This window comes from Ostrinia nubilalis, chromosome 12, assembly GCF_963855985.1.
Source record: "Ostrinia nubilalis chromosome 12, ilOstNubi1.1, whole genome shotgun sequence".
Taxonomy (NCBI): domain Eukaryota; kingdom Metazoa; phylum Arthropoda; class Insecta; order Lepidoptera; family Crambidae; genus Ostrinia; species Ostrinia nubilalis.
This window is the reverse complement of record NC_087099.1, coordinates 2,483,440-2,504,379: the sequence shown is the minus strand read 5'-3', so window position 1 is coordinate 2,504,379 and position 20,940 is coordinate 2,483,440. Positions and strand designations below refer to the sequence as shown.

General features: G+C 44.3%; 1 protein-coding gene across 1 annotated transcript in view; it reads left to right on the top strand.

Annotated features, from left to right (window-relative positions):
* LOC135076617 (rootletin) overlaps nt 1-20,940 on the top strand; it is a 44,900-nt gene that overhangs the window by 19,837 nt on the left and 4,123 nt on the right. Inside the window, exons 20-37 of the mRNA XM_063971042.1 lie at nt 542-725; nt 1,332-1,507; nt 1,926-2,111; nt 3,645-3,825; nt 4,274-4,439; nt 4,752-4,865; nt 4,972-5,179; nt 10,055-10,164; nt 10,337-10,513; nt 10,936-11,043; nt 11,151-11,235; nt 11,384-11,478; nt 11,906-12,134; nt 12,476-12,620; nt 13,214-13,331; nt 13,976-14,114; nt 17,002-17,150; nt 18,666-18,836. Coding sequence (XP_063827112.1) covers nt 542-725; nt 1,332-1,507; nt 1,926-2,111; nt 3,645-3,825; nt 4,274-4,439; nt 4,752-4,865; nt 4,972-5,179; nt 10,055-10,164; nt 10,337-10,513; nt 10,936-11,043; nt 11,151-11,235; nt 11,384-11,478; nt 11,906-12,134; nt 12,476-12,620; nt 13,214-13,331; nt 13,976-14,114; nt 17,002-17,150; nt 18,666-18,836 — 2,741 coding nt within the window. The remainder of the gene's footprint in view (nt 1-541; nt 726-1,331; nt 1,508-1,925; nt 2,112-3,644; nt 3,826-4,273; nt 4,440-4,751; nt 4,866-4,971; nt 5,180-10,054; nt 10,165-10,336; nt 10,514-10,935; nt 11,044-11,150; nt 11,236-11,383; nt 11,479-11,905; nt 12,135-12,475; nt 12,621-13,213; nt 13,332-13,975; nt 14,115-17,001; nt 17,151-18,665; nt 18,837-20,940) is intronic.

Genomic DNA, 20,940 nt, shown 5'->3' with positions numbered 1-20,940 from the left:
TGTGTTACTATAATCAGGCCTGTTCATCTCCGCGAGTTTACATCGAAAACAAAATACGCACGATGGCCCACCTACAGGATACTATTCGACAAGGCCTCACATATGAGCGAACATTGACTCACGCACGCGTATTCTTGTGTATGATGGAAGAAAATAAAGGAAATGGTGTACAAACACTGTGCAGTATTTAACTGCCTAAATAATAATAAAAACACAGAATGTACTTTTTTAAGTTGCCTCAAGACACTGAGAGGTAAATAATTAGTTAATATTATTCATGATAATTCATGCTAAATCATGTATTTCCTCCGCCATTTTCCGCAGTTTGGCACCTCACGTCACATCATTTTACCGAAGTCAGCCCTATAGCTTCGGCGCAGTGCCGATCACTGACGTTTGTCAACAAAATGGTGCTTGACTCTTGAGACAGGCTAAATTACACCATATTGTTAATGACATTGAGCATAAATTTTTTTAAATACCTTCGCGAAGTAAAACTTCTGTACGTAGTACTTATTATTATTCTGTGCTATAATTCTAGCCCACCAAGAGCAGCAAGCTCTAATCGAGCGTTTAGAAGAAGCGAAACGCTCGCTCGACTGCGCGTCCAACAAACTAGAGCGCACGCGCAGGGAGGCGGCCGCGCGCGCCGAGCAGGATCGTGGCGCCTGCAACCAACTGAAAGATGAAATAGCCGCTCTCAAGTCGCGTCTTGAGGAAGCCAAGTGAGTGTACTGATCTAACTAAAGCCCGGTCTGTGAGCACGTAGAATTTTGTCCAATGACCCCAAGCTACCCATCCTTATCGCTCGCGCGTATTTATATTGCTGTCGCGACTGTGCGACGGGCGCCCGCAGTGAGTGTGCGAGTGCAACAGCAATATAATTACGCGCGAGCGATAATGATGGGTAGCTTGGGGTCATTGGACAAAATTCTACGTGCTCACAGACCAGACTATAGCCTGTGCTGTATACCATTTAGAAAAATTCTGCTACTGATCCGCAAAGGAACTATAGGCTCATAGGACACGATGTATACAGTGTAGCCTTTAACGTTTAAAAGCTTCTGAGTCTTTGCCAGTACTGAACGCCTCTTCCTAGCGTAGCTTCCTAAGTAGAAATTCTATTTTTTTATTATCCGGCAATCTCCGCACACTTCATTCAGACTAACTTTCCATTTTTGACCATCATTATGGTAAAGTACTTATTATGATTTAAGCTTCTACTACATCAACGCGTGCAGATTGCCATCGCCGGCGCGATCATAGGCCAGTGACAGGTCGCGCGACCGACATTTTTTGACGAATAGTAAATATAAAACCTTCTTACTCAGAGCCTCATGCGAAGACGAGTGCGCCCGCTACGAGAATCGCATCAAAGAGTTGCATCTGGAGAAAGAAGCGGTCTGCCGCGAGAACACAGAAGCGCGCGCGCAGCTGTCGCTCGTCGAGGATAAGTACGACAATGCGTACGCGCAGTTACAGGAGACCTTGAGGAAGCTGAAGGAGCGTAAGTGAAAATTATGGATTTAAATTATTTATTAGTGTGCACGCCTTTTTGGGGGCACTTATGCACGCACGTCCCAAATATAACCTACCCTACTACTACTTTGAAATAATGGTGGAAGAAACTCAGACGACAAGCAGCCTCATATTTGTTACAGTATTTCTTTGCTGCCTTTTGTGCGTTTATAGTCCGGCTCTAGAAAGTTACAACTATTAAGTTACACATCTAAAATATGCCGTCGTGTTTTGTATAGATCTTGCTTATGTAAATGCATGTTGTGATAGGATGCGCGTCTCTGTCAAAATTATCAGTTGTGAGTCACAGAGCAAGCAATGCCTGTTTTTAGGTACGGGAAAATATAACATAATGCTACGTCATAAGTGACACCCAATATAATGTCTATTATAATTATTCTTGGCAGTGGAAAACGAAGCCGACGGTCTTCGCAAAGAACTAACCGATGTTCGCCGTCAACTCACCAACTGCACAGCCGAGCGAGACAAGTACAATAGCAGCTGTCGCGAGCTGAGAGACCACGTCAAACGGTCTGAGCACGAGAGAAGGGAGGCCGCCAGGGCCAGAGATGAGGCCTATCATAAGATCGCTGGTAAGTTGAAGTACCTAGGACTTATTACTCTTTGATAGGGTTCAAAATAGCGTGACCACATAACAGCAGCTGTCGCGAGCAGAGAGACCACGTCAAAAGATCTGAGCACGAGAGAAGGGAGGCTGCTAGGGCTAGAGACGAGGCGTACTATAAGATCGCTGGTAAGTTGAAATGGGACTTAGTTATCTTTGATAGAGTTCAAAATAGCGTGACAAATAACAGCTGTCGCGAGCTGAGAGACCATGTTAAACGGTCTGAGCACGGGAGAATGGAGGAAGCCAGGACTAGAGATGAGGCCTACCATAAGATCGCTGGTAAGTTGAAGTACCTAGGACTTATTACTCTTTGATAGGGTTCAAAATAGCGTGACCAGTATAACAGCAGCTGTCGCGAGCTGAGAAATCATGTTAAACGGTCTGAGCACGAGCGAAGGGAGGCCGCCAGAGCCAGAGACGAGGCTTACCATAAGATCGCTGGTAAGTAGCAGGTCTTACTACTCTATGATAGGGTTCAAAATAGCGTGACCAGCATAACAGCAGCTGTCGTGAACTGAGAGACCATGTCAAACGGTCTGAGCACGAGCGAAGGGAGGCTGCTAGGGGTATAGACGAAGCCTACCATAAGATTGCTGGTAAGTTGCAGTAGGACTTACTACTCTTTGATAGGGTTCAAAATAGCGTGACCAGTACAACAGCAGCCGTCGTGAACTGAGAGACCATGTCAAACGGTCTGAGCACGAGCGAAGGGAGGCTGCCAGGGCGAAAGATGAGACGTACCATAAGATTGCTGGTAAGTTGAAATGGGACTTAGTTATCTTTGATAGAGTTCAAAATAGCGTGACCAGTACAACAGCAGCTGTCGCGAACTGAGGGACCATGTCAAACGGTTTGAGCACGAGAGAATGGAGGCAGTCAGGACTAGAGACGAGGCTTACCATAAGATCGCTGGTAAGTAGCACACTAAATCTGAAAGGCACTTGATAAGGGACAAAATAGCGTAATCATAGAGATATAGAGAGATGCCAACTAATGCCCTGAGTTCGAAACTCAGTGTTGCATTAGAGATTCACATACACAAAGTAATCAAAATACTCGTATGTGCTGATTATCCACTGCGGTATCAGTACCCAACGTTCGAATAATCTTTAGTACTACGCGAGCAATGTACACTGTTTACATATGACGTCGCTGCTGTCATCATTGCTGTCAGGAGCAATGTGTTCATATTGTTGCGACACCGGCCCCGCCCCCTTGTCACATCTCCCTTTAGTTTCTGTGATCTGTGAGCGTAACTAATGCTCAACGGAGCTGCTGTAAGCTGAGAGACCTTGTAAAACGCTCGAAGCACCATCAGCGTAGAGAAGCTGCCAGAGCCATATACCACCCATAAGATCACTGATAAGTTGCTCATTGAAATCCTAGAATAGTAGCTACACTTTGATAGGGCATAAAATAGCGCGACAAATACACAACAGCAGCTGTCGCAAAACGGGAGACTTATTTCTTTGACTTACCTGATTTAATCTCAATCCAGGTCTGGAAGAAAGCCGTACATCCCTCGAGATGGAGCTATCCCGCGTTCAAAACATGCTAAAGGAGTCGGAGACGGGCGGCGAGCACGTGACTCGCGACCTGAAGGCCACGGAAAGCCAACTGAAGCGCGAACGCGCTGCCTTGGAGCAGGCCCACCATGATATCAAGGAACTGCAGTCCAGGTCAATTGGAGCTAAAGTTAAAGTTTTTATTCTAATACGTGATTTCACTGTAAACTAGCGTTATACTGTAACCTACGTAGGTCTAAAAGTCGGTTCACATTTGACAGCCGCGACCGCGAGCAACTAAAGTGTAGCCCCGTCTTTCGTTTAGGTGCAGCCCCACCTTTATAGCTTATTCTGAGTTTCTATTAATTTGGGTTTTACACAGGCAATACTATTTTTTTTTATCGTAATGTGTTGTTCATTTTGTTCCTAATACTTCACGTCTCATTCTTAGGGATAAAAAAATCCTAGCGCATTAGCTTAGCGGTGTGAGCGTAAGGAACAACTAAGTATATGCTAAAACAATGTAGAAATGGTTCTATGTATTCTAGCAAATAAATGATTGTATTTGAATTTTATTTAGTACCTGTAATATAGTCTATCAATCATAATATTATTGCTTCAGACTACAAAATGAGTGCGAGGAACGCGAGCGCTGCGCTAACGAAGGAGCAACAGCGCGGCGCCACGGTGCCGAGCTTGAAGCAATGTTGGGCAACGCGCGAGCTGACCTCGCTTCGTGCCGCCAACGCGCAGCTGAGTTGGAAGAAGCTTGTAGGGCCAGGGACCAGGTACCTATTATAGTGCTAAAACGCTTTGCCAACCGCCATGTGACGTCATAACACGCGTCAAACACCCTCGAGTTCGCTAGTTCACTTTTTTTAAATATGTTACGTATACATATCGGCATTTCCAGGCCATGATGATCGGCGGACATAGTCGCTTACGACAAAACGAATTGAAAAGTGATTTCCGTTTAAGTTGTCATGGCATTCATTTTAAATACGTTCTTTTTAAAAACGTGTAAAACATGTGATATTTAAGGAAGAGAGAAAGAAAGAAAAATTTATTACTATTATTTATTATTTATTTATTATTTTTAGGAACTAGTGCTGCGTCTAGAAGACTGCAGATCCAAAGAACGACGGCTGGAGGAACTGAAGCATAATCTCGAAGTGTGTCTCGCTGATGCTACACAACAAATACAAGAACTAAAGGTGCGATTACGTTAGCGTTGTATTTTAAATATTAGAAAGAAAGAAAACCTGGTGTTTTATTTTGTGTGGAAAACTACAGCATTTTTTACTTATTTATTTCATTCAGGCTCGTCTCGGAGGTAGCGAGGGTCGTTGCAGAGCGTTAGAAGCATCGCTGACTCAGTGTGAGAGTGGCAAGCGCGAGGCCGAAGCAAAACTATCATCTATAGCGCACACACTGCGAAGAGTTTGTGGTGTGCAGCCAGATGGAAGTGTGCACGCAGCGGCTCGCAGGAGACTGGCCAGCCCGGCTAGGAGATATAGCCCGCATAGAGGTCAATATTGCTTGCAATTTTAGGCTAGACTATAGTCTGGTCCGTGAGCACGTAGAATTTTGTCCAATGACCCCTAGCTACCCATCCTTATCGCTCGCGCGTAATTATGTTGCTGTCGCGCTCGCACACTCACTGCGGACGCCCGTCGCACAGTCGCGACAGCAATATAATTACGCGCGAGCGATAAGGATGGGTAGCTAGGGGTCATTGGACGGGATTCTACGTGCTCACGGACCAGGCTTTAGTATAGTTATTTAATTTTTAGCGTTAAGAGTCGCATCTAAAACTAATTTGAAAATTATAAATAACTTGAAAAAATCGAACTGCCTAAGGCGGGAATTGCACCCACGACCTTCCGCTTGCCTTCCGCCTTAGGCAGTTCGATTTTTTCAAGTTATTTATAATTTTCAAACAGGCTTTAGTAGTTTTTTCCTTGCGAGAGCGGTAAGTGTGAGCCTGAAGCCAAGCTGTCATCTATAGCGCATGCGCTGCGAAGAGTGTGTGGAGTGCAATCCGATGGAAGCGTCCACGCAGCGGCTCGTAGGAGACTGGCCAGCCCGGCTAGGAGATATAGCCCGCATAGAGGTCAATATTGCTTGCATGTTTAGGATAGTCGTTATTTTTTGAGCGAGAGCGGTAACTGCCTGGTGAAACTATCTAAATATAGCGCATACACTGCGAAGAGTTTGTGGAGTGCAACCCGATGGAAGCGTCCACGCAGCGGTTCGTAGGAGATTGGCCAGTCCGGCCAGGAGATACAGTCGGCATAGAGGTCAATATTGCTTGAATCTTTAGGCTAGACCAGTTAAAGGCGTTTTTTTTAGCGAGAGCGGTAAGTGCGAGACCGAAGCGAAACTGTCGTCTATAGCGCACACACTGCGAAGAGTTTGTGGCGTGCAACCCGATGGCAGTGTGCACGCAGCGGCTCGGAGGAGACTGGCCAGCCCGGCTAGGAGATATAGCCCGCATAGAGGTCAATATTAGAGATGGGCCGACTAGTCGCCGACTAGTCGGGAAAGCCGACTATTCGGCATCATTTGTAGTCGGCCGACTAGTGACGACTATTCGGCAAAATCTGCCGATTATAATCGGCGCATTACAAAATTAAATATGTGAATGAAATGAAACTCATAATTACCAAGATGATTATGAGGTAGACCAAGGGCGCTAATCTAAATCATTTTAGGCTGAAAAAAATCAGTGAAAAGTGGTTTCACCTGTTTTAAAATTTTGGCAATCAGTCTAAATTCATACAAAGTTAAAAGTAGTTCAAAATACCAGGAAATCATCACAAATGTGTAAAGTTTATGCAATTTGTCCATATAAAATTTATGACACTTTTTCGGAAAAAAATGCATGGAATTGCAAACCTACCCTACTGGGAAGTGGTAGATTATGAGGGGCTCCTCTCATCGGAAGGATGAGGCATACCCACATAAATAACCCCTGAGCTCCGTCGATCGCCTTAGCGTGAAGAACTATGGGAATCCGGACAAAGCCATCAACTATCACAGTCTGTGCCAGCAATTGGCGGGCCCTGCCTATCCGACGGTGGTGGTAGTCCGTGCTATGCAGGCGGGAGTACCCCCACGCCCCCAGCTTCTGACCTTCACCGTGGAGAGTGGAGAGGAATCAGTGGGCCTAGGATGCGTGCCGCGATAAGCGCAATTTGCCCATACATTTTGACGTTGATAAGTCCTAAGCATCCTGGCCCAGCAGGAGGCGATCATATTGTCACCTCCTCTGACCCCTCCGCCATCAAAAATTATGACATCTACCTTAGGTACTGTTAGGTGATTGTAATGTTGCTTTTTATAAGAAATCTCATTTCTCAAGAAGTTATAATTTATCTAAATAATAAATAAATAAATATCCTTGGACACTTTACACTGCGCTTCTAGTCCCAAACTAAGCAAAGCTTGTACAGTCACGGAATGAAAAGGTTCGTCATGGTTCGTCAGTTTTCAAATTGATTCCTTCAACGAATCGCGAGCACATATTACCTTTTGAAACTATGTTACAGAATAATCTCGAGTAAGAGAAAATAATCTTTAACTGTTCGTCAGTAAAGTTCAAAATTATTCAGATCAGAGTTGTTTGACGATTTATCTTGTCAAGAAAATTATTATGATTGATAAACTAAAACCTTCTTGTTGGTTCAACCTGCCATTATTATTTCTATTAAATAAAAAAACTATTGTCAATTGGTCAATGTCATCATTGCATTGCACTGATGGGATAGAAAAATAAACAAGCAAAACCTTATTTGTTAGCAAACGTCATATTTATTTAAATGTTAGCAGCACTGTTTCTTGCACGGTTATGTTGGCAGGTTTGACTCTTACAGCACCTAGTGCAAGCGAAAACCGACACTAAGGTGACGAACCTTTTCATTCTGCGACTGTACTATGGGTACTAAACATAAAATATTTTCTTTGTAAATACATACCTACATAATTATACATGGAAAACATCTCTTTAGAAATCTAGATATTCTTATTTCTTTGAGAAATCTAGATATTATACTTCGGACAAGTAGGTATTAGAATGATCGGCATTGCCGACTAGTCGGCCGACTAATCGGCAATTTGAAAACCGATTAGTCGGCTAGTCGGTTAGTCGGCAAAGACCATAGTCGGCCCATCACTAGTCAATATTGCGTGTATATTTAGGCTAGACCAGTAGTTTTTTCGGTCCGAGAGCGGTAAGTGCCAAGCCGAAGCGAAACTATGCGCATACGCTGCGAAGAGTTTGTGGCACGCAACCCGATGAAAGCGTCCACGCAGCGGCTAGTAGTAGTAGGAGATTGGCTAGTCCGGCTAGGAGATATAGCCCGCATTGAGGTCAATATTGCTTGCATCATTAGACAATTTAAAAGTGATGTTTTTTCGGTGCGATAGCGGTAAGTGTGAGCCTGAACCCAAGCTGGCATCTATAGCGCATGCGCTGCGAAAAGTGTGTGTAGTGCAACCCGATGGAAGCTGCCACAAAGCGGTTCGTAGGAGATTGGCCAGTCCGGCTAGGAGATATAGCCCGCATAGAGGTCAATATTGCTTGCATGTTTAGGATAGATCATTTATAGGTGTTGTTTTTTGAGCTAGAGCAGTAAGTTCCAGGTGAAACTATATCTATAGCGCACACGCTGCGAAGAGTTTGTGGAGTGCAATCCGATGGAAGCGTCCACGCAGCGGCTCGGAGGAGATTGGCCAGCCCGGCCAGAAGATATAGCCCGCATAGAGGTCAATATTGCTTGTATTTTTAGACCATTTAAGAGTGATGTTTTTTCGGTGCGATAGCGGTAAGTGTGAGCCTGAACCCAAGCTGGCATCTATAGCGCATGCGCTGCGAAGAGTGTGTGGAGTTCAACCCGATGGAAGCGTGCACGCGGCGGCTCGTAGGAGACTGGCCAGTCCGGCTAGGAGATATAGCCCGCATAGAGGTCAATATTGCTTGAATCTTTAGGCTAGACCAGTTAAAGGCGTTTTTTTAAGCGAGAGCGGTAAGTGCGAGACCGAAGCGAAACTGTCGTCTATAGCGCACACACTGCGAAGAGTTTGTATAGTGCAGCCAGATGGAAGCGTCCACGCAGCGGCTCGTAGGAGACTGGCCAGCCCGGCTAGGAGATATAGCCCGCATAGAGGTCAATATTGCTTGCATTTTTAGACCATTTAAGAGTGATGTTTTTTCGGTGCGATAGCGGTAAGTGTGAGGCTGAAGCCAAGCTGGCATCTATTGGGCATGCGCTGCGAAGAGTGTGTGGAGTGCAACCCGATGGAAGGTTCCACGCAGCGGTTCGGCCAGCCCGGCTAGGAAATATAGCCCGCATAGAGGTCAATATTGCTTGAATCTTTAGGCTAGACCAGTTAAAGGAGTTGTTTTTTAAGCGAGAGCGGTAAGTGCGAGACCGAAGCGAAACTATCATCTATAGCGCACACGCTAAGACGCGTATGCGGCGTTCAACCCGATGGAAGCGTGCACGGGGCGGCTCGTAGGAGACTGGCCAGCCCGGCTAGGAGATATAGCCCGCATAGAGGTCAATATTGCTTGCATCATTAGACCATTTAAGAGTGATGTTTATTTTTTCGACCGAAGCGAAACTGTCGTCTATAGCAGGGTTTCCCAATTTTTTTTTGCCAAGGAACCCTAATTGATTATACTTTTCCTAGCGGAATCCCCGTACTACTCCGCCCGCGCGCCCTGCCCCTCCCTTGTGCGTAAACAAGTCGGTGCGAGCGAACAACGTCGGTCACGAAACGTGGGATAATATTTTTTACGGAACCCTTGCGGCCTTTCTACGGAACCCCAGGGTTCCGCGGACCACCATTCGGGAACCGCTGGTCTATAGTGCACACACTGCAAAGAGTTTGTGGCGTGCAACCCGATGGAAGCGTCCACGCGGTAGCTCGTAGGAGATTGGCCAGTCCGGCTAGGAGATATAGCCCGCATAGAGGTCAGTATTGCTTGCATCATTAGACCATTTAAGAGTGATGTTTTTTCGGTGCGATAGCGGTAAGTGTGAGCCTGAAGCCAAGCTGGCATCTATTGGGCATGCGCTGCGAAGAGTGTGTGGAGTGCAACCCGATGGAAGCGTCCACGCAGCGGTTCGTAGGAGATTGGCCAATCCGGCCAGGAGACACAGTCGGCATAGAGGTCAATATTCCTTGCATCTTTAGCCTTGAGTCTAGACCTTTTAAAGCCGATGTTTTTTTCGGCGCGAGAGCGGTAAGTTCGAGCCTGAATCTAAGCGTCCATAGCACATGCGCTTCGACTGCGTGTTGCAAACAAAGATTTCATAAGAGCTATAACTTTGTCTGAACTACATAAAAGACATTTAATGTAATTTCCCTAATTTAATATTGTCGTAATTCTGTTTAGGTCGCGACCATTCAGAAGACCGGAATGAAATCATCGATGTAGATCCTGAACTTATAAAGAAGGGTGTCAGAAATCTGATGCATGAAGTCTGCCAGATTGAAAGGGAGAAGGTAACAAAGATTTTCATGTAACTATTTTTGTATGCAATGTTGTTGGTATGCCTCAATAAATACATAATATTTTGTCTCTTGGACTAAAGATACTTACTGACACTATTTGCAGTCAATTCTAAAATGCGTTTTCCCCGCTAACTTTTGTTATATTTTTTTTTATTTTTGTAAGGACGACTACAAATCCCAAGTATCAGTCATGAAGAAACAGTTGAAGGACGCCAGCGACCAACAAGGCAAAGGCGAGGGCAAGTTACAGTCCGTAACGAGCAACCTCCGCAACGTGCAGGAAGAGAAGGCACGCTTACAGACTGCAGTCGGGCAGAAGGAGGCACAATTGACGGCTTTGGTGAGTGGAATAGTTAGTTTAAAAGGACTTCTTCAAACTTGAGAATGGGATAAAACAACGCTGTGAAAGCCTCTTCGCCGCTTTAACAAACAGAGAATGTTGGCCAAATTCTCAATTTGCTTCTGGTAAATTAGTGGGTCTTCCTCGTACAGTGGAGACTAAATGATCTGATGGAAGTTGAAAGCAACGCAGTGGCACCATAGCCGCGTCACTGCCACAAATCTAGAAACGCCACATGCCGTTTTAACGCGCGGTATATGTTTCATTATAAGTGAATCGAATTAGAGGTACTATACCTGACAGTGGCGCCAAATACGGCAACCCTCACAAGTAGATATTTATGCAAAGTTTATTTCTTCTTGTTTATTTTCGTATTTTAATAAGTTAATTTTACATTTTGACATCTTATACATTACTTTCAGAACGAATCTGTGCAAACGAAGACGGTTGAAATCAGCAATCTTCGAGACAAAATCACAAGTCTTGAAGCCACACTGAGCTCGGTCACTGAAGAAAAAGTTCAAAGCGACGTGAGTGCATCACTATTATTTTTTTAATGAGTACTATTCTTTTAATCATCAAGTAAATCGGGTTATTGTATCGTGATCAAGTCTTACTAAGTTTTTTTTTTATTTAGAACAAGGGCGAGAACCTACGTTTACAACTTGGAGAACGCGTGCAAGAAGTCGGGCAACTTCGCGAAGCATTGGCAGCTGCTGAAGGTATGTGATAATAATTCATAGAGAAAGAAATCATTGATCATTGATTTGTTGGCCCGTGCAAAAACTACAATAACATCATCGAAGTATACCAAAAATGTATTCAGAACTTTGGATACGGTATTCGTAATAAATAAGCATTATTTTATAGGTCGTGCTGCACGACTTGATGTTAGAAGAGCTCAGTTAGAAGGCGATATACAGCGCGCCGCCGTGGCCGCTAGAGACAGGGACCAAGCTCTGAAGGTATGTTAATGACGACAGAACCAGTTATGATAATATTGATATTCCCGCTAACCATATGAGATAATGCAAAAAGTAGTAACTAAACATTATAGTGGATTTCAAACCAGTTATGATAATATTGATATTCCCGCTAACCATATGAGATAATGCAAAAAGTAGTAAACCTAACATTATAGTGGATTTCAGTCACGTAACCGATGAAGTGTGTGGTTTCGCCAAACGTATTTTCATTAACTAGATAAATCGACGACCCCAAAATTGTTAGCAGTGATCCGTTAAAAATGCGTATAACTATGCTCTTTAGCTTGACGTCCAATAGCAAGCTGTAACATGATACTTTATTCAAACTTCACTACTCGAAAAAACGTACAATAATTATTTATTTATGTTTAAACAACATGAATTAGTAGCGTTTATTTCTTTCCAGAAACTTCAAGAACGCTGCGAAGGCTATACCCGCACCATAACCTCGCTCGAAGAACGCTGCACATCTCTCAAAGGCACAGTAGAACAGTTGTCGACATCGCTTCAGAAAGCTGCTTCAGCCGAGAGCGAGCTTCGAGCAGAACTCAGCAAAGTGCAAAGGCAACTCAATGAGGCTAAAAATAACGAACATAATGCCGTGGAGAAACTTAGGCAGCTGCAGAAGAGTGTTTGTGAGTAGATTTTTGTTCTTTTAGAAAATAGAAAATATCACAAAAGTAGGTTATATCTTATCCAAAAATTTCATTTAGAAGATGCCGCCAAAATGTACCTATGCTTTTATATGAAGTGTACCTCATCTGGTATCAACTTCGTTTCGCAACCAATTTCTTGCCGGCAACAGACAATGCAGCTATTTGGCAGCCCAAGACTTCACAATGGTGTGACCTTTGCATGGTGGCGCCACCATAATGTTCAAATGGGATAATAGGACCCTTAAGTCTACATAGCAAGTTGAGTAGGTTCCACTTCTCCCGTATGAATTTTGTGTAACGCTCTTGTAATATTATTTTAGCAAACTGCGAGAACGAAAGGCGCGTTCTAACAGAGAAGTTAGAGAGCGCTAAAGCAGCACTCGGCGAATTCAAGCGCCTCAACTCCAGTCTCGAAGACCAGGTGCATCGCCTCACTAACCAGCTGGCCAATGTTGAGGTGCAAAGGTAAAAGTTATAAGTACTATTTTTGTTTGTCTCAGCCATAGGACGTCCACTGCTGGACAAATGTCTCCCCAAAGATTTCCACAATGACTGGTTCTGCGCTGCTCGCATCCAGATGCTTCCTGCAACATTCACTAGGTCGTCATAACGTCACTGAAACTTGCCTACATATTATTTTCAGTCGATGGTCGCCACTCGAGAACTTTTCTACCCCAACTGCTAATATTACTATTTTAAGAAAGCTTTTAAAAAGAGACTCCAACTAATTCTCTTGGAATGTGTGTGTAAGATGATTCTGCATTTGCACAACTATTCAATATCAATAAAGCTAGTACTGACTTGTGCTGAAAGCCATATACACTCGCGAGCAAAAGTATGGAATCACCCCATTCGTTTTGAGTAATCTTTGTAGCTAAACGACTATGAAGATTAAATTAAAAATGGTACCAGTTTAAAGGTTACATTACAAACTCTAACTTGATACCATAGATGCATAAATAGTCCTTGAGTTCTTCAGATCGTTGGGAACAAAACACAAGATGGTGATTCCATACTTTTGCTCGTAAGTATAGTTTACAAAACCCTATTCCTTGTAGGTCGGGACTCGAGTCCCAACTGCGCATGACTACATGGGACGGCAAGGAGAGCAGCGACAGCGAGCTAGAGCGCGAGCTACACGCGTTGCAGCGCGAGCGCTCCGAGCTAAAGGCTAAGGTAAACCTTATCTTCATACATACACGGGTCATTTTCAGTTCATGAGATGTTAGTTTTTAGGTTCGGCTAGCATTTTACACTGATCTGTACCTCTTTAAGATATAAGTGGATAGGTATTTAGTAGGTTATGAGGCACCGCCACCTAACTGTAAAAGCTGCCTATCTTTATACTAAGTAAATAGAAATTCACCTAGCGTTCTAGGGAAGAATGTGCCTGTCACGAAACATACCAGCTACTCCTAATAAATAAATAAATAATAAATAATAACTTTATTTCTCTCTTTACAAAATACATAAAGTCACATTTGTAACGGGTAATTATAACAACAAGGTTCAAAAATAAGTATTTCGTAGAGACTGGTGTCCGTACTAAGATACCCTGTGCTACAGCACACCAGGTAACAACGTTATCCATTTCACGAAAAGCGAGACATCAGGATGAGCGACAGTGACAGTTACGTTAGTAGCCTCGCCCTGCTATATTTTAACTTAGGCTCGGTTTCCACCAAAGCGGAGCGGAGAAATGTGACCAACCAGCTTTCATTCATTTTGAAGAATATAAGCCTTGGTGGAAACCAGGCCTTAGACATTTTTTGTGTTCACCCAATCAATCACTAGCTCTCTCAATTTATGTAATCGCGCAGGTCGACGCTCTCCAAGACACAGTGAAGAGGCTTGAAGCGGAGAGACGCGCGGCCGCCACGGCGCGGCCTTCCGCTCTCAGGAGCAAGAGTCACGATCGTGCTGATAAGGGAGTCTACTACTCATCCGACCTCGACTCAGGTCAGTCACACTACATAATTACTATTGTTTTAGGTACAGTAGAATCCCGATTATCCGGATCAATTAAAACCAGGGGTGTTCCGGATAATCGAAAATCCGGATAATCGATTTCAAAGTAAAATCAAACAAAAATTTACTTTTTACAATAGAAAGTGATTTCAATACATCATTTAGAGTCTAAAAATCGACATTTTAGACCACTGAATGAATCCGTTTCTTTTAATAATGAACTAAGACGACGTCCGTACCGTGTTACGGTGGCGGCGCCTTCCGTTTTTATGTGTCCAGACCCTAAATCGGTAATTAAAAACCGTGAAGAATGAATCCGGATAATCGGATATCCGGATAATCGAAGTCCGGATAATCGAGATTCTACTGTACCTTCCAGCATGGCGTACGTTCCAGCGTACCCAGCTTCTGGCTTAGGGGGGAGAGGGGTTGGTCAAGTCATACCCGGTTTATGGCCTGGGGAGGGGGGGGGGGGCAGTTTTAGACGTCAGATAGTTTGACTAGCTGCTTCAAAGCGACGTCCATGGGTTAGGGCAGCAGCCTTCCCCCTGGGTACGTCCGTGCCTTCCAGTCAAACAAAATCTTCATTCTAGTAGATTCAGACCGCATCTTGCACCGGGCGTGAATTTAGGTGTTTTCTCCACAGAAAGTCTTTAACGCGCGCGTGTCCACCTTTCAAAAGCGGGATAAAAACTATTTTTTTCCCCTGGGTCTCTTTATTTTAAATAAAACCTACCAAAGTATAGTTAATGCAGTATATGACAAGTTAAGAATAATAATTATCCTAATAGTACGAGAGCCCACGACCAAAACCATGTCTCATAGCAATACGGCAAAAACCCTATAAAATCGTTAGATTGTATGATTCTGAACCCGACTAGGTGTGTAGTAACGGTCGAAAGTGTAGCAACTGAGTGGGAGGCCATTTCTGCTGAGTCAAAAAAAAAAAGACAGTCGGTATTATAGCAATACGTCTGATAGTGAAAATGTACATAGATTTTATAATTGTATTACGAAAAAGTTTGTTTTCAGACATTTTGCGCGTAGCATATAGCCTGTGCGCATTTTTGAAAATGTCAACAAATTTAGCCGACCTGTATCATAGCAATACGGATAATTATTTTTTTCAACTTTTCGTATTGCTGCCATGATTACCAAAAACCTGTTTTCAGACACTTTAAGTGTATCAAAAAGTTGTATGATAGAGAAGGTGCTACACTTAATTTGTCTGATATAAATTTTTTGCACATGTGGACAACTTATTTTATCATGTCCAACAATTTTCAGACATATTGCTATGATACCGATCGGTAAAATTTGTTAACATTTTCAAAACGGTCTCAAAATTGAATGCGTTCACATTTCCGTCTGAAAATTGTTTTCTTCGCATCAAATAACCAAAATTTACTAATAAAAAAGATTTTCAGACGTATTGCTATGAGACATTTTTTTTGGCTCATTTTTAATTTTTTTAAGTGATTTTACGGGTTTGCGCTACACCACTAACGTCTGAAAATAATGTTTCCGGTATCTCAGAACTATCAAAGTCAAAGTCAAAGTCAAAATTTCTTTATTTGTTTAGACTAATAAATAGTTCTTACAAATCGTCATTTTGCTCTTAAGGAGCCTCTACATGTCTCATAATCTTTTTACCCTACCAGCGCTTCGAGACCAACATTTGGCAAGTGCTGAGAAGAAGCGCCGCAACAAACTCAGTCACCACTGTCTGCCGGTTAATATAAATAAATATAAATAGTAGTAGGTAGTAGGTACATTCGATTCAGGAGCAGTTCACTGAATTTACCATGCATTCTTGTATGGTGTATCTTATAAGAATGGGTATACAAGATTGCGTGGTATATTAAACAAGGTAGTGACGTGCTAATATCTAGACTTACATATTAAGATACTAGTAGAAATGACTCGCATACATAAATTTGAATAACTTGGATTGACCAGTCCCCGAAAGCAGCGCCTGTTCACAGACATGACGAGTGAACCAGCCATCGCTTCACTCGACCATATTGGAGGGAATGTAACGACCCGCCTCACTATCATTCAACTACAGTCTGCAAATCAGACATATTGCTATGATGCAGTTCGGTAAAATTCTTTGACAATTTTGAAAATTCGGTCAGATCAAACGCTACGCGGAAAATGTCTGATATTGGTATTTTCGAGTTCAGGATAATCGTATCTATCGATTTGATGCGGTTTTGGCCGTATTGCTATGAGACAAAAATTTTGGTCGTGGGCTCTCGTACTATAACATTTCACGTGTGACACTCGTGTTAGAATTTTACACTTGCGTCAGAATTTTACATGATAAATTCAAACGTGTAATTTGGATCATAAAGGACATTTTATGACGTAGGGAAATAAATCTTTTGAATATAAATAAATTTACCAAATACGTGATTCAATAAATTCCTGTTATGTTTATCAGTTTCCGTTTCATGTTTTGATTTCCTCATACCTTATTATTAGTGTTTTCACCTACTGCATGTTTTGTGGTTACCGAACAATGATTATAATTTAAAATATTTTACTTACCTACTTTTTCTTTGATTGCAAGCAATGATGCCGTAAAAACCATCGCATACTTATCAGTATGTGTTTATAGGGTGGTCAAAATTAGCACGTCACACTGGAGGGAGCTGGGCCTAAACGCATCGAACAAGCCTAATCGGTCGATAGAAAAGTTTTATAAGTTTTGAAATATTATGACTAATTTTAGTCTGAGATTACCGAATTATGCGTTTAACTTTAAGGCCCTACTTATGCAAAAGGGAACCAATATGTTATTAGACTAGTTAGTGCGTGAGTTGATTTTGTTTTGTGTAACTGGTAGTTTTATTCTTTATCTTCTACCTGCCAGGTCCGGATTCAACGAAAGACTCCATGAGATGTTACAAGGAGGTTCCGTGCAAGGACCGAGGCTTCACCGCCGACCTCACGCTGCTTGAGCTCGAGAACAGAGAGCTCAAGATGAAGATCCGACGCCTTGAGAAGGAGCTAGCTGATAAGGTAACTTAATGAGGGCTATCGTTTTTATACTTAACAGTTGGCACCCTTGGCGATTGACAGGACCTTACTCTACAGTGGCGCCATCTTGATGAGTGCAAATGCGATAGTCCTCGTACCACTTTAGCGCTCACCAGTTGGTGCCACTGTCTTCGCTACTAGCAAGTGACAGGACATTACTCTACAGTGGCGCTAACTGGTGAGCGCTAAAACGATAGCCCTCATTGATAATGATGTTCGTTCGTTTCAGCCAAATGACGTCCACTGCTGGACAAAGGCCTCCTCCAAGGATTTCCATAACGACCAGTCCTTCGCTGCCCTCATCCAGGCTCTTCCCGCGACCTTCACCAGTTCGTCGGTCTACCTAGTGAGGGGCCTGCCCACGCTACGTCTTCCGGATGATGACGTAATCATCGTTAACTCGAATCGGTGCAATGTAACTGACGTCGTGTGTTCTGCGTAATAGTAGGGCTGGAGAGAATTCACAGTACTCTGAGTAGGTACAGTTCCTTGAATCATGGTGTGTTGACTCTTTTATTGGAGGATATCAAAGTGTTTAGTGATTTTTGTAGGTAATTTACCTTTTCTTATACTCGACGCAAAAACTCATGGCAGGCGGGGCCATAAGTAATTTTTGAAACAGAGATGCACACTCGCCCATATTTTATTAATTATTACGAATTATAAACAACGCTATGCCTGCTTCTGTGTGATTTCACCCATAAGCAGTGTGAGTGCGAGAGAAAAGGTGATATGCCCCATAAGGGTGAAATGAAACACTCTTGTAGGTTGTTTAACTTGTATTTCAGCACCACTGATTTACACAATTCCGACATTATGACGTCAACCTAATAGTACCTCTCGCTTCGAACGCTAAAATCGAACTGACTGTCCAGCGGCATGCCAGCGATAAGGTAACTTCCCCTTCCATCAGTGAAAGTCGACCGGTTCAAAACGACTTATCGACGGCATGCCCCGGAACTAGTCAAATGCAATACTTATTTCATAATTAGCTGTTTTTTAATTTTTAAAATACTAAAATGTATACAATAAAAATCTAAAATAATTAAATTAAATAATAAATATGAAATAATTGGATGTAATACAAAATAAATCCTAAAATCATTCTAATGTCTGCAAAATGCCTAGGAAGTAATCAAATAAAGTATTTTAATTTAATAATGGGTTTTTGGGTTCTTCTAAAATACAATACAAATACTGAAATTGTTGCAATAACTATTTAAAAGTAACCAATAATCGTATAAAATACAATATAAATTCTAAAATCATTACAAGGGCTAACTTTTCTTTTTTTATTATTTTCTATAATAATTTTGACGTTCATACCTAAGTGCCACTTGTGGTCTAAACTGAATAAATACTTTTGATTTTGATTTTTTTTATTTTGATGCATTGTTTTATTATTACACCGCCTGCCACGAGTCAACAAAACTCATCTCTAGATGGCTCATCGTAGCTAGAGTACATTATTACAAACATGTGCGTTCTCATCCTCAGGAATCTGAACTAAATCTGGCTAGGAGTCGCTACGTGAGCGATCTATCAACTTGCTCGCCTAGCAGGCGCCAGGACGCCGAGCATTACCGCCAGGCCGCGCTGCAGGCCGAGCGCATGATGGAGGCCCGTGAGGCCGCGCACAGGCAGCAGATGCTGCGCCTGGAGAACCAGGTAGGATCGTCACTACCACAGCTGAACCAGCTGGAGTCGCTACGTGAGCACTACCGCCAGGCCGCGCTGCAGGCCGAGCGGATGATGGAGGCCCGTGAGGCCGCGCACAGGCAGCAGATGCTGCGCCTGGAGAACCAGGTAGGATCGTCACTACCACAGCTGAACCAGCTGGAGTCGCTACGTGAGCACTACCGCCAGGCCGCGCTGCAGGCCGAGCGCATGATGGAGGCCCGTGAGGCCGCGCACAGGCAGCAGATGCTGCGCCTGGAGAACCAGGTAGGATCGTCACTACCACAGCTGAACCAGCTGGAGTCGCTACGTGAGCACTACCGCCAGGCCGCGCTGCAGGCCGAGCGGATGATGGAGGCCCGTGAGGCCGCGCACAGGCAGCAGATGCTGCGCCTGGAGAACCAGGTAGGATCGTCACTACCACAGCTGAACCAGCTGGAGTCGCTACGTGAGCACTACCGCCAGGCCGCGCTGCAGGCCGAGCGGATGATGGAGGCCCGTGAGGCCGCGCACAGGCAGCAGATGCTGCGCCTGGAGAACCAGGTAGGATCGTCACTACCACAGCTGAACCAGCTGGAGTCGCTACGTGAGCACTACCGCCAGGCCGCGCTGCAGGCCGAGCGTATGATGGAGGCCCGTGAGGCCGCGCACAGGCAGCAGATGCTGCGCCTGGAGAACCAGGTAGGATCGTCACTACCACAGCTGAACCAGCTGGAGTCGCTACGTGAGCACTACCGCCAGGCCGAACGCATGATGGAGGCCCGTGAGGCCGCGCACAGGCAGCAGATGCTGCGCCTGGAGAACCAGGTAGGATCGTCACTACCACAGCTGAACCAGCTGGAGTCGCTACGTGAGCACTACCGCCAGGCCGCGCTGCAGGCCGAGCGGATGATGGAGGCCCGTGAGGCCGCGCACAGGCAGCAGATGCTGCGCCTGGAGAACCAGGTAGGATCGTCACTACCACAGCTGAACCAGCTGGAGTCGCTACGTGAGCACTACCGCCAGGCCGCGCTGCAGGCCGAGCGGATGATGGAGGCCCGTGAGGCCGCGCACAGGCAGCAGATGCTGCGCCTGGAGAACCAGGTAGGATCGTCACTACCACAGCTGAACCAGCTGGAGTCGCTACGTGAGCACTACCGCCAGGCCGCGCTGCAGGCCGAGCGGATGATGGAGGCCCGTGAGGCCGCGCACAGGCAGCAGATGCTGCGCCTGGAGAACCAGGTAGGATCGTCACTACCACAGCTGAACCAGCTGGAGTCGCTACGTGAGCACTACCGCCAGGCCGCGCTGCAGGCCGAGCGTATGATGGAGGCCCGTGAGGCCGCGCACAGGCAGCAGATGCTGCGCCTGGAGAACCAGGTAGGATCGTCACTACCACAGCTGAACCAGCTGGAGTCGCTACGTGAGCACTACTGCAGGCCGAGCGTATGATGGAGGCCCGTGAGGCCGCGCACAGGCAGCAGATGCTGCGCCTGGAGAACCAGGTAGGATCGTAAGAAATGTCACGACTGGTCAAAGGGCTCACCCAAGGATTACTACAATGACCTGCCCTGTGCCCGCAACCAAGTGCGGGCCCCAACTGGGTCTACATTGTTCTGCTTGATGTGGTGAAGCAATAAAGTATTGAGTATTGAAACCGCATGCTTGGGTATAATTAGGATCATGACACCACCCAAATGAGCGCTATCTCAGCTCACAGTACGGTTCTGTCACTTGCCAGAAAGGCAAAGATTGGAATCGATTTCTGATATTGAATCGAGTGTCGTTTAGTAATACATACAGGGTGACTGGAACTCAACCCGCCATAGCTAATACGCGTATAGAGGAGGTCATTTGCTAATTATTGAACCTTACTTTCTATGCCTAATGTTTTATAGTTTAGGAGATATGTCAATTTTTATACTTTTTTCAGATTTTTCCGAAATTTGACCTAAAAACTGCTTAATTTTTTTTTCTCGCGTAATTTCAACAGTTTTTTTTATTAGATATTAATATCGAATATGTCTTTATTCAAATAAAATAGATTTCTGATCCAGATAATGATTGAATAACTAGTTACGAGCCGCCAAAGTGTAACAAAAGTACAAACCACGAA